Here is a 14715-nt window from a genome sequence, read left to right as displayed (position 1 = left end):
TAAAATAAAAAATTATTAAATAAGAGTTCGGTCGTAACTGGCCTGAAACAGGGCTCCCACTCGATGTCAACGACGACACGCCTCTGCGATTCCCTATCGACAGCCCGCCATTCATGCGCAAAAATATCATTTAAAAAGCTTCTACATCAGTTATTTATTCCTCATCTATATTCTGTCCTTTTTGAAGATGGAAGTAAAATGACATTTCATTACGCAAAAGTGTTTCCCGCTTGAAAGCAGCTATAGTATGGCTCAAAATCAGATGTCCATTATCTCAGTACAGAGTACTAAAAAGAACCGACCTCAAAAGTTCGTGGAATTACATATAATTTTTTTTTGTAATTTTTTGTAAGTTTATTATCAAGTTTTATTGAAATCGGTTACCGGAGAGTGCGCAAACCCGGATTCATCCCCGAGTTCGCCACTATACGGTACTTGATACAGGAGATAATAAAAATCGGTTCTCATTACTCAAAGTATATTGAGAGAGAAAAACGCCTTGAATTGGAGAATAGCAAAATCAACCATTAAAATAATTGCTCCTTGTAATAAAATGTAGGCGCTATTTATAAAACTGAATCTTCTGGCGCGAACAGCCACCCTTGGAGGTGGATGATTTTCTTCAAAATTAAATGGGACCACTATGGAGGTACCCTCTTTCCAACAAAAAAAATCATAAAAATCGGTTCACAAGTACCAGAGTTATCGCGTAACGTTTGTATGTAACAAAAAAAACATACAGTCGAATTGAGAACCTCCTCCTTTTTTGAAGTCGGTTAAAAATGCATCGAGTATATAACCAGAAACAGAGACGAAATATAATTTAATTTGTTTGAAAACTATTCTGCCGTATCATTACGGTGACAACTGCTCCGATTAGCCAGCCCGAATTCGAAATAATTGACGGGTATCGTCAATTGTTTCACTTCAAATCGACCAGTTTAACTAGGGCTTTGCTATAATGGACGAAAATTGAAAAATTACATATTTAATTACCGTTGAAATATGATTCTGTTTGTTTTGTAATTAGATGTTTTGCTGTTTTTCCCACACCACCTTTGAATGGAACACCCGTAGTTAAAGATATTAGTTAGATATCTTTGCTACAATATATACAGAATATTTTTGGAATATATGGCGACGTACACATAGGTCAGTTGTTGGAGCTGGTCTATTTCAGCTTTCTAATTTGTGATTTCAGTGCAAACGAGAGTTAATGTTTAAAACTGATAAGAGGCCCATTTGCATGATGAGTTGTCGGGGATGGATGACCCTAATTTCGTCTCTATATCTTTCTCTATATACTCAATGCCAAAATGTAAACAAAGAAATGTCATGAAATGTCATTGTCAAAGCGTAGAAGCAGGCGTGCTAAATTTTCTTTATTTAACGGAATTTGAATAGAGCACGTTCTCATTTTGTATAATTAAGCTTCAACAGAAAATATTCGAGGTCGAGAAACGGAGCAACGAATGACATCTACGACCCGATAAAATGGCGGCACAAAAATATTTTTGATTTATTGTTTGTTTTTGATTGTGTTGCTCGTGTCATAAAAATATTTACGACCTTAACTTAACATAGACTTTTATTATAATAATTGCATTAAACGAAATTAAGTAAAAATATATATTGCAGAATGTGAATTATTCCAAGATTACACCTTGAAAAGAGTTCAAAATGTTTATTACGGTCAGAAATAGGAAACTACCATTTAAAATGTATTTTTTGCTTTTTTAACGTCTTTGTTTACATCCAATTACGATTCATATTATAGTGATTCCAGTCGATAAATTTTCTGTCATCTAACGATGGAACGGTGGTGACGTATATGCAATAAATAGCCGAAATTGTTTCATTTGAATCATTAACGAATTATTATTCGTTCAACTGCTTGGCTCAGGTTCATTTTAACTGTAATTTTTTGTAAGTTCAAAGATACATACACTGCATTTAGAACTATGTCTATTAAAAATACAAAGAGGTATAACATATTTTAAAGATTTTCATTTTAATTCAATGTAGTTAAATGAAATCCGCGTGTTCTTATTCAAACAGGTATGAATAAAAGTTGATTACGACTCTAAAAAGCCGACCATCAGAATAAGTATAAGTCTTTATACTTATTCTGATGGTCTGATGACGTTGTAATTATTATTAATTGCCAGACGGCAAGAATGCATAATAATCTATATAATAATAATCATTACAACGTCGTAACATTGACAATTCTGACGTTTTGGCAAAATTTTACCATCTTTCACAATTCATCTATAAAACTGTTGACAACAAATTTATGACTATTCAAAATTTTATAAAAACTGGCAACCCTGGAAATATCACTACTACGTCTTCAAAAAAGGCAGACTTCATATTACCTAAAATGTTTGTAGAGAACTTCGCATTCACTCGTTTCTTTGTCTTACAAAATTAAAACTTACGCGAAGTTGTTCCCGCTTCCCCATTAACATTTCAAAACGGGAATAAACGCGATTAATCAATTTAATGGCTATTTGCACACCTACATACTATTATTCCGACGTTTCGGCCAAATTTCAATGACTGCGGTCACGGGGCTCGAAATTAATCATCCCTAATGAAATGTTCGTATAAACACAACGAGAAAGTATTTTCCACAAACCTGTCATAAATAGGTAGATTCGAAGTGATAATTATCATTGATAATTATCTTGACAAATATAGGTACCTTGAAAATCATCTTGATATTTATATAATTTATTGGAACAATATAATGTTTTTGCTATGTCACACACACTCATAGTCCCGCACTAGGAAGGCACTGTATCGCAGATGCCATGGACACACGTATAGAACTATAATTCCACGAGAGAAATAAATGTAGGCCATACAAATATTTCTCTCGGCCCGGGAATCGAACCCCAGACCTTTGCGTAGCAGTCCAGCATGGTAACCGTTCGGCCACAGATACAGTTAAAAAAGTTAAGTTCGGTTTCCCAAACATTTTACTTCTTTTTTATTTCATTTTGTCACTCGTCAAAAATTATAGAGATAAAACTAAATAAACTGTCAGCATGGATAATCATAATAAAGATCAAAGAAAATAAATATCTTGTTTTAATTTAACAAGATATTTATTTTGTTCTAGTAGATACTAATAATCCTTGTAAACATACACTAACTGAAATACTCGAACACCTCTCGCGATAGTGATGTAATGAATAATAGGGCGGCGCAACGGCGGCAGAATTATTTACAGTCAACTGGTAAACTGTTGTTCCGCTTTACCGCTCGCAGCATGTGGTTTGGGTTTTATCGGATTATCCGCAAAAGGTTGTAACGGGCATTTTTGTAAGGACTTGCAAAAGTTTCTTTTAGTATAAGGATCATTACGCAAAACGTACTTCAATTTTATGTCACAGGAACATGTTTATGTTGCGAGAACTAGATTCTTTTATTCATTAATTTAAATCAGACAACTATACCCATATAATATACACCCAAAATACTAACGCCGCGTTCCCATCATGTCGTAACATTTTATTTATCGTTAGACGACAGTCGCGTCTAGCGTGTTGCCAGATCACGAACATCTGTCGTGACTGTGTCATGGAAGTTTGTTATATCGTTGAACGACTATCGTGTCTAGCTGTTCCCACTAGATCGTGACTACAACTTATCGGTCACGGCAGCTGCCTTGTTGTGTGCACAGCAGAATCGTTTCAAGCAACGATTATCTATCGTCACGTTATTTATCGTGACTTTTTATGTATCGTTTGAAGACTGTCGTTCTAGCTACTCTACTCTGCTTGTTATTTAATTACCGATCTAATAAAACTTAATTCTGTCAACAGGTTCTCGAAGCGGCAAGCTCGGGCGCCTGAGATCATGAACGAAGTGAGCTCATACCGCGACCCGCTTATGTACAACGAGTGGCCGGTGTACACTGCCCTGCCGAGGGCTGCCCCCAGGTAAGAACATATGATTAAGCTTTGATAGTAAGTTATTTAGAAGCCTTGAACATGATAACACTGGATGATTTGTGACAATGTTTCACACGTAAGTAGAGGAGCAGTAGAGCTCCTTGTGAACGAGTTCGTCCAGGGAAGTATTGCCACCTTATCAATTTTTGAAGCCAAGCGGTAATGTGACCATTACTGTGTTCCGGTTTTGAAGGGTAAAGGTGCTGGTGAAATTATTAATTAATGAAGTTTACAGGCACTTGGGACTTGTCAATCTATGTATCAGGGTGACGGGCGCAATGGCAGTGCCCTCTGATCTTTGTGATTTAAACCTCTGAATGGCTCTGTAAGTGCTACGGACAGGCGTGCGGCTTAAAACCTGGCGCACTTCTGGCATCTTAGAAAGAGTACTAAAAACCCCGACGACAAAAGTTCGTGGAATTCCATCTATTTACCAAGTTTTATTGAAATCGGTTACCGGAAAGTACGCGAAACTGGATGGCTCCCCTAGTTTGCCACCCTTAGAAATGGAATACCTACTGCATAATGGAAATACCTACATACAAAAAAAATAAAATAAAAAATACAGAAGAATTGAGAACCTCTTCCTTTTTAAAATCGGTTAAAATATGAAACAATTCTTTGAAATTTCGTATCAATTCAATTCAATTCTTTATTGCATGACAAGTATGATTTCGCAATCAATGAGCATGTCGATCGGTGAGGGCAGATAGAATTAAATTAATAATCTTTGTATCTTACCCGACAGTGAAATTATCAGTGTTAGCTACAAAAAAATACAAGTACAAAAACATTTATTTAACTGTCCAAAACGTAATATTGTGATACATAGATAACCACACTAGGCTAGTGTCGTGGTTATCAGTACAGAAGGTTTTTACATAAGGACTTATTTTACTATATAATTTAATGATAATATGATGAATGATTTTACTATATCATTAAATTATATAGTAAAATAAGTCCTTATGTATGCTGCGTTGATACTTTCGATTACTTTATAACTACAACTTAATATCAAATGTAACGTAATCGTATATATAATCTATCAGATACGTAATATAATCATATATATAAAAATATCAAACTAGACTACGAGTGGCAGTACGGTAAAACCAAAATTCTACCCTCCGTTAAGTAAAACGCAGCTGACAAGATATTTTTTGAGGTATCCTAAAACACCATAACACAGTTTTAGAATATTGAAATTGTTTAATGATATTTCAGCTATGCATCGTTAGGGTCAGTTCTGATAACTCAAACACGTTAACTAATTTTAACTGTTTTTAATAGAGAAATTTGTGCTCTATCTTTTGCTGTTTAAAACGGATATTGACCGCGTTTTAGTTAGTTGACGGTAGAATTGGTTTTTATGACACTGTACAATTATATATATATATGAATGACCTTCAATTAGGGTCCTTCGCAAATTGATTAGCGTTTGTGAAAAATACGCAGAGCCTCATAGTCTTAGGTACAACGGGACAAAGAGTGTGTGGCCAGTGTTTAAAGCGGGCAGCAACAGCTATAATACGGTCCCCGGAGTTGCATTGTGTGGCAATCCTCATAAAAGAGTCACCGAATTTAAGTACCTAGGACACTTGATCACGGAGTCATTAAAAGAAGATCTGGGGATAGAAAAAGAGCGTAAGGCGCTGGCAGCGAGGGGCAACTTGCGTAGCGTAGGTATGCGAGGTGTACTGATGACGCACTATGGAAAAAGTGAGAAATAACACGGTCAAAATTACGCTTGTCAACTGCGTTTTTGATGTAAGAATAAGCAGAATTCATACTTATGAATAATAATAATAATTTATTTCTTTTACAATACGTATGATTAGATGATTCACGCTTTGTTTTGGCAAATGGATAAACAGAACATCAGCGCCATCTTCGACGTTCTTATGGTAACTAAAAAGATAAACTAAAAAAATTATAGAAAATATATCTTGTTAATAATTATACTGTTATTTGGATCCTACTCCTTTATATACATATAATTCAAACGAACATAATTATTTCCTAGTATGTTGCCGCAAACAATAGCACCTTTTGTAAACGTACGTTAATGTTAAGTCTAATAAATGCTCTTTTGGGAAATGAGGTATTTTTGATCCGGAACTAATATATTTAAAAAAATATTTTAAGAATATTTTAAAAATCACGAATTTGTTAGTTTTCTTTAAAAAAATTAAGGTTACTTGAATATGTGCCACGTTGTGGCAATTAATCTATTACAATTTTATATTTATTGTTACATATCTGTAGCTGAGACATCCTTTTTGTGTAATTAGTAAAAATAAAAAACGAAACAAATGGAAAAAGTTACACATTTTTTTCCTAGAAAATTGAACTAGTAGCACACACTCTAATAAAATCTGTCGACTTTAAAATGGCACGGTACGCAAACGTGGTTTTTTAAATGTAATTTGAATGCAGAACATCATTCTTTATCAATTCAACTAATAATTCAACTAAAAATTTATTTCAAATTTAGACCAGATTGGTATCTGGTCTAAATTTGAATATAATTTTTATAAATTTGAAGATAATTTTTTTTAAACGTATTTTTATTGACCAGGTTTTACTAATTTTTTGCCATAGTGCGACGTTAAGATTGCGTTATTTAAAGCATACTGTCAGTGCTTTTACATATGAAGCCTATGGGTCAACTACACCCATAAATCTCTCAGCGCCGTTTTTGTATGATATAATATATTATTGCAGCTGCCACGCTTTTGCAGTGCATCGGGAATGTTTGCTAACTCGCACATAGATTATTATTATTATTGGCTTTGAAGCTATTACGCGAAAAAGAGATATTACGTTAACAGCAGATATATAAACTGCCAGAAATAAAATGTGTTACTAATTATGAGAGAAGACACTGATTTCCGTAACACAGGTCATTGAACCTAGCTCGGAAGTCAGGGCCTTACAATGAAATGTAACGTTTCTGTTTAAATAAAGAATTATTATTATGAATTTTTTTTAAGTGTCCAGTTACTAATCCTTATTTGTGGATAAACGTCCGAAATAAAAACTTTGAATTTGAATTTCAATAAATACAATAATAATAATTAATTTTAAAAATTTATAGAGTTTAAAAGAACTAACTTGTCGGCATCAAGTTTTTTACCCAAAGAATTCGCGGTAAATGCCACGTGAAATTTAAATTCGCGCCCTTTGTACCACGCTTTTAGTAAAAGTTTGGTTCTATGAAAAGGAAAACTGTGTTGTAAATATTAAGTAACAACTGCCTCAGTGGTCATGCTCAACGTTTACCATGCTCGACTGCCACGCAGAGGTCCCAGGTTCGATTACCAGGCCGGGAGAAATATTTGTATGGTCTACATTTGTTTATCTCGTGAGTTTCGGTGTAATTTGTGGTTGTCTATGTGTGTCCATAGAGACCGCGATATAGGATTTCCCTAGTGCGGGGCTGAAATGAAAAAAAACTATCTTTTGTTACAGACAGAAACATTTATCTCGTAAGTTTGTTTGTAATTTGTGGTTGTTTATATGTGTGTCCGTAGACACCGCGATATAGGGTTTCTCCGTAGTTTTCCTAGTGCGGGGCTATGACTGTGTGCGTTACAAAAATTATTCAATGAAAAAAGACGATGTTTTTTTAACCGACACAAGAATAAGAAGTCATACTATTTTTATATAATATCATTAATACCAAGCGACAGGTCGAACAAGTCGTGAGCCTGGTGGCCATTCAGAGTTTAAATCGTGAAGATCTTATGGCCACTGCCACTACGCCCGTCACCCTGAGACATAAGTTGACAAGTCCCATGTTCCTGTAATTTCACGTGGTAAGAAACCTGTGTGCATTTAAATTTAGTTCTAAATTGATAAAATTAATGAAAACTTAATTGGATTAATCTATTAATTTGTATGCGAGAGAGCTTTCGATTATTCTCCAATGATCCTCTTAATTGCCACAGAACAATAGAAAACCAAGCCAAGTGCCATGAATTATTGTCATTCTTAGATTCCTATTGTCAATTTCAGTTTAATGAAGGGAAACTTTATAACTGCACAGTTTATGGTTTATACCATATATTTTACTATATGTATGGTTTATACTGAAGCTAGTGTAGTGTAACTGCCTCAGTGGTCGAACGGTTACCACTCTCGACTGCCACTATTTATTTGTATTTGTATGGTCTACATTTGTTTCTCTCGTGTAATTGGTGGTTGTCTAAGAGTGTGCAGTATTTGAGCCATGTAATGAAGGGCAATTAATATCGGATTCTTCAACTAATAACGCAGGGAAAAACACAAGGAACGTGTAGTCGAGGCAGAAGGAAAACCTCGTGGTTGACGAACCTGAGAGACTAGTTCCACCTTAGCACACGTACCCTCTTTCGTGCGGCAGCTTCAAAAATGAAAATAGCCATGATGGTCGCCAACGGTCGTAGAGAAGCGGCACACTAAGAAGAAGATATGTGTGTCTATGGCACCCGCGTTACAGATTTTCCCTAGCGGGACTATATGTTTAAAGAAAAGTGTAATAGCTATAACTAACTGTAGCTACAACTAAAGCTACTAAAGTGTTACGACCTCGGTGGCATATCGGTTTACATTATGGGCGCTGAATGCGAAGGTTCCGGGTTCAATTCCCGATAGGATCAATTTGGGTAATGAACTTTTCTAAATTAGTTCTGGTCTGGGTGTTCTGGGAAGTACCCGAGAGTGAATTCCGTTGCTCTGGTACTTATAGTACAGGGAATTCCTTAGTTTGAGACCAGGCAATTGGTATGGTTGTTTGACACATATTATTATAAGAAAGTTTCTTGGATGGATTATTCCATTTATGGAAATCTGAAATTTGGTCGCTGTCTGTGCAAATGGGATCCACTCTCGTGGACCCCCACTAAACCACTCATTCAACCCTTATATTAATTAGTTCATCCAGGGTAGTATAACCACCTTACGTATTCAACCTCCAAGCAGTAATGTCAGCATTACTGTATTCCGGTTTTGAAGGATAAAGGTACAGGCACATGGGACTTGTCAACTTATGTCTCAGAGTGTCGGGCTCAGTGGCAACGACCCTCAGATCTTTGCGATGTAAAGCTCTGAGTGGCTCTCCATACCATCAGGCGCACGACTTGTTCGTCCCGTCACTTAATATTATAAAAACAATGAAAAATAATTAAAATAAATAAAAACTAAATACATTATGTTTTTTTTAAATTTACAAACTAAAAACAGATTGAATTTTATGTTAGTGAATGTGAGAGGTATGTACCTAAATGTATATATGCGAATGCATGAATGTCTTCTAGGTGTAATACAATATAATGTATGTCATTCTAAATAGTCGTGCGCCTGGTGCTAATGAACACGCTTATCCATAACCTGCAGTGCCACTCAAAGCTTTAAATTGCAAAGATTAGGAGCATTTCCACTTCACCCGTCACCCTGAGACATAAGTTAATAAGTCCCTTGTGCCTGTAATTTCACCAGCACCCTTACCCTTCGAAACCGGAATGCAGTAATGCTCACATTACTGCTAAGTGGCAGAAATAGGTAAGGTGGCAGTACTTTCCTGGACGAACTCTTTCACAAAGAGCTCTTTAGTAGCTGACCTTACTTTTACTTTACTAACTTCTCTACACACATGTACACAAATATTATAAAATTAATGCCCGCGACTGTATTAAAGAAACTAAGTACTAAATTAACAACATTTGGCGTAACTTCGAGCTTTGCATCCGCGACAACGCTATAACTTTAACCAGACGAACAGTAAACTACGAAACTAATGTTCTCATTAGATTAGAGGACGGACTAACCGTGAATAAGACCTTTGCATTTCACCCTTATAGCCTCTTTGAAACTCCTACTTACTTAGCGAACTTAATTTCTATCTCGATTTATTATGTATTTTCTACAACTTAGACCTTTTCAAGGCGATAGTGAATAGGCATTAATTAGGTGTCCATGCTACATCGTAGACCTCATCGTCATTTTCCATCAGCTGAGATGTAGGTCAAATGCGCACTTATTTTTTGTGTTTAAAAAAATGAAAATAACCCAAGAAAATTTAAGCATAATATTTCAAAGAACCCGCTTGTCGCAGAAAGATCAACTCTTCGAAATTGTATCACAAATTTGTTTAGTTGTCTATAGCTGTACAAATAAAGTTTATTGTTAAAATTTTAGTTCAGCACTCCGTATTCTATACAGGAATGACATTAATTCATTTTTTTTTTCTTTTATCTTCACTTCTTCTTCTTCCTACTTGTCTTACCTAGTTTTATTTAATACTAAACTCCTAATTAAATATACCGAGAAGAAGCGAAGTTAATTCATTTGCTTTCTTTTATTGCCTATTTTCTTCTGTTTTCTGCTCTTATTTTACTTATTAATTTATTTAGTTTAGGCCACATGACCCATATAATATATACCTTAAGGACTAGCATACATACAATATAATAAAACACTATTTCTAACTGATTGCACTTGTCGGCGACCTGTGGCGCAATACCCATAATTATCTACAAAAGGACCATTTCAAGGTAAAAGTGAAAAGTCATCTTCAAAGCAAGCACGCTTCTTCGACTACATTACCCACAGACATAACATTACCACTTACCATCAGCGGAGATTTTAGCCAATGCTTGCCTTCGACCAATATAACAAGTTTCATTTCATTGGGTAGATATATACGACAGTCTTGGCCGCGTAGAGATCTTCCTTCGTATAGGACTTAGGACACAAGAGACACAACAGTAAGTGCGGCATGGGCTGTGTTGGGGCACCCGTTCGTCCCGTAGCATCCCCGAAACCCCATTTACACATCGTGTCTCTGCAGCATCCTCCCTGAGCGCGGAGCCGATTTAAGTACTTCCACACGGGATACCGCAGATCGTAATCTAATGGTAGTTCTATATCTAGTAGTAGTTAGGGTATGGTGAAACAAGGTGGTGACAGTTGAATGGCCTTTGTGGTGCGCAGGAAACTTTTACGGCTTTTGAGACGAGCTCGGGGAATTTGGTGGCCATAAAAAGGGTGTCGACCGTCACTCTCTTATTTATGCTTGTCCGCGGAGCATGCTACATCCCGACCCACGTATGGTGGTGCAATACCTACAGGGTACACCATGGTAGGGTACACCACACCAGCTTTCATTAAGCGTATCGTATTCGTTCCGAAACCAATTCTATACAAATCTAGAAAAATCGGACCCACTTCGGATGTAGCTTGTCCACTAAGTCCGGTTCGAATACGAGAAAATACGAAAATCACTTTTACGCCTATGTCATAGGGATCATTTTATCTCTAAAATGAACCCTATGACATTTCGGACCGTCATTTCTCGGATTCGGAACGTATAAAAATTGCAGTGCGCAATCACGGGCACCCTTCATAACGGGAACGTAGAAATGCTCACATAATGATGTGAGCATTTCTACGTTAAACAATGGTTTGGCGGCAGAAATAGGTAAGTAGCTCTATTACTATTAAAAGATCTTTGCGATTTAAACTTCTGAGGGGAAAAAAATGACAATTGTATAAAACATAGTACAGAAAAAACGCGTAAAAAATATATATATGCATTCAAGTATATATAACGTGTTTTATGTACAGTTATTCTCTGTCACTGCTTATATCATAATATAGAGGTACAGTTAATTTATTGTTTGAACTTTGTGGTGGCCTCAAATGCCTACAAATGTACAGTCGTCCGTGCCTCTTTAGTCACTTTGTCATGTCACAATGTAGCACACAATACACAATGCCCTCTGTGCTACGGAAGCGCAATGGGAGCTGTCTGTTGAAGGTAACAAGAGGTTCCAGTTTGTATCTCTCCAACGCTTTATAAACTGTACCGAAGTCAGAAATGAATATTGTTGTATTTATCGAGTATTTAGGTTTCCGTCATTGTTACACATTTTGAATGAAACTATTTTTATGCGTATCTAGGCCAAAGTCAAAGTAAATAATCATTTATTTCTTACGTAAAATTTTAACACTTGAAAACGTCATCTTTTAAGCTACTGCTCGCACGTCACGAGCAGTAGCTTAAAGGTGAGAAGAACGAGCAAGAAACTCGAGGAATTGCTCTTTTGAAATAAACTTAAATGCTATGGAACACACTTTGAGTGGAATCTAGATTCATGTGGTCTTTCCGTGTATCTTTATCCAACACATACTCTTCATATTACAAAATTGTAATATGACTTATCAATTAAAATACTTTTATTGTAAGTTTTAAACTTAGGAAATGATAATCTTAATATATGCTATGCGGAATCTTATTGTAAAAACGTATACAGTTCCCCATAAAAGAAACGTTTAACTTCTCTTTGGTTTAGTTCTAAGATTAATATTATGGATATCTTCTTTCTTAATGAAATTATGTATATTTTTACGGGCATACAAAATATTTGAGTAAATAACTGTGAGAAAACTGCGATGCCACAGTCATGATACCAGTCAGTGGTAGGACATACTGATAAACGCGTTAGCGTAGTGCCGAAATTTCAATGACGGCGACAAATTCACAACAAATAAACCGATTTCGAATAATATATTATATACTAAATGTATTACTTATAATAAGACTGTGCAAGACCATATCGTCAAAATTAAATGTTAATCAATTGAAATTTAAGCCAATTTTCATGTATTTTTTTGGTACATTTTATTCGGCTTTGTTATAGCACATTATTGCAGAGGCCGGGAAGTTAGGGGTTGCTGGACGAGGTTAATTCAAGTCAAGCAATCCCTGTTCCTGCCGAGTCTAATATAGTCATTTTCTGAAACAATTTGAGGAAATAATAGAAAACTAAAGAGAAGATGTATAAACCGACAAAATAAAAAAAATGTTAATTAAAATTAAAAGTAATGTTCGACATATTATTCAGACTACCTAGAATAACTGATGACTAGATAGGTTTCTACAAAATGTGTGGTAAAAAGTTTTTTGCGATTTCTGACATTTCGAGTACTCTTACCTCAGTTGGTCCCATAGAGACTTTTGATCCTTACCAGAGACCGGATCGAATGGCATAAAAAAAAGTTTTGTACAAATTGCCTTTTATCTTGCTGACTGTAACATTTTTTGAAAATCTGTGAATGTCAATCAAAATATCTTCAAAATTCATGGATAGTCTTCTCGAACCGTTTTCCTGTAACTACAACGATTAAGGGAGCTGGCCTTGCTGCCCCGTCTCAAATTTACACCCTATATATCGTATTCGATATAGTATTTGCATGTATTTTCGTTATCGCTCTTCTCACTAGATTTTATTTTCGTGATGAACATAGAAACAGGCCAAAAAAACAGATAGCAAAGCACTTAGTTTATTTCACCGCCTAAAATATGATTATATTATGATGAATTACGAACACTTGGCAGTTGGCTGTATGAGTTTTTCTTTTGCCTGTTTACATAGTTCATTATAGATTTAATAGTTTATAAATATAAATAGTTCGCAAACCTTGGCCGGGAAGATGTCGCTCGGTCCTTGTTCCCGTCTTCGGTTTTTGAGAGTAATGCAAACATTTCCGAGCATGTTGGGGAAAATTTTATTAAACGGACACTTGGGACATATGCCCAATAAACAATGTCTACTCACAGAAGGTTATCGAACGGTTTATGTTGTGGGTAATCTTAGAAAATATTAATAAAAAGTCAGTTGTTATCCAGATCGCCTTTCATTTACACAACATGGTGGCAATGGTGGTTGAATAAATGAAATTATTGCGAAATTCAGCATTAGTTTGGTGCAAAAAAGTGTTTCGTAGTTGTGAAAAATCAAATACAGTTTATATTTTATTACCGAACACGCGAGACCACTGTCGGAACTGAGAATTTTTTCTGAGTGTTCGATCTTTGTATTAATAATTATAACAAACTAGTGGAGTAATTTCACAAAAAAAGTTATTGAATATCAACTCAATACAAATTTAAAACTTTTAACATGTTGGTGCTGGGTTAGCTTTTAAGGAGTGTATGTTACATAAGGTATATCTGTAAGTTGGTTAAGAGGAAGATGTTGTGGGTAATCTTATAAAATATTAATAAAAAGTAAGTTGTCATCCAGATCGTCTTTCATTTACACAATAGTTTACATAACAGCGCGTAACAAAACCCAAAGTAAGTAAAGTCCTACGTACTATGCAGTCTATATGTGGAATAAAAGTAGTTGGTACATTAACATTTCTTTACGTTCTTGAGCAGCAGTAGAGCTCCTTGTCAAAGACTTCGTACTGAAAAGGAGAAGGCGAAATTAAATCGTGTAATTCCATCGAACACTCTCCATATCACATATCACACTCTAAATATATATATATCTATATATATTTAGAGTGTGGCCAAGGCCAAGAGTATTGATGGCCACAGCCATGGCCAAGAGTATTGATCACCCTAAAAATCCCGAACGTGCACAATAAGTGTTGCAGAAAACAGGTCCTATTGTTAAGGATTATTTTTTCGGCAACTATAAAGGTGTAAAAACAATGACCACCACATCGCAACTAGCAACAGAACACCTGGTACCATAAAATTTGTCATTTTACCATTTTTGTATTAATTTCTCAGTTCACTATTATCGCACGTTACGTACACATCCAGCGATCTATATATATCACTATATATATATATATAGTGATCTATATATAGATATACACACACACACACACACACACGCACACAGCACGCGCGCGCTCGCGCGCGCGCGCACACACACACACACACACACACACACACACACACACACACACACAC

The 14715-nt window shown here is 35.7% G+C and overlaps 1 protein-coding gene across 1 annotated transcript in view; it reads left to right on the top strand.

Annotated features, from left to right (window-relative positions):
* Positions 1-14715, top strand: part of LOC113228200 — a 191772-nt gene that overhangs the window by 140044 nt on the left and 37013 nt on the right. Inside the window, exon 3 of the mRNA XM_026461444.1 lies at positions 3834-3950. Within this exon, the coding sequence (XP_026317229.1) occupies positions 3834-3950 (117 nt within the window). The remainder of the gene's footprint in view (positions 1-3833; positions 3951-14715) is intronic.

This window comes from Hyposmocoma kahamanoa, unplaced genomic scaffold, assembly GCF_003589595.1.
Source record: "Hyposmocoma kahamanoa isolate Upper Pololo Valley unplaced genomic scaffold, ASM358959v1 224, whole genome shotgun sequence".
In the NCBI taxonomy this organism is placed as follows: domain Eukaryota; kingdom Metazoa; phylum Arthropoda; class Insecta; order Lepidoptera; family Cosmopterigidae; genus Hyposmocoma; species Hyposmocoma kahamanoa.
The sequence above is the reverse complement of the archived record's forward strand: the minus strand, read 5'-3'. Positions and strand labels throughout refer to the sequence as shown.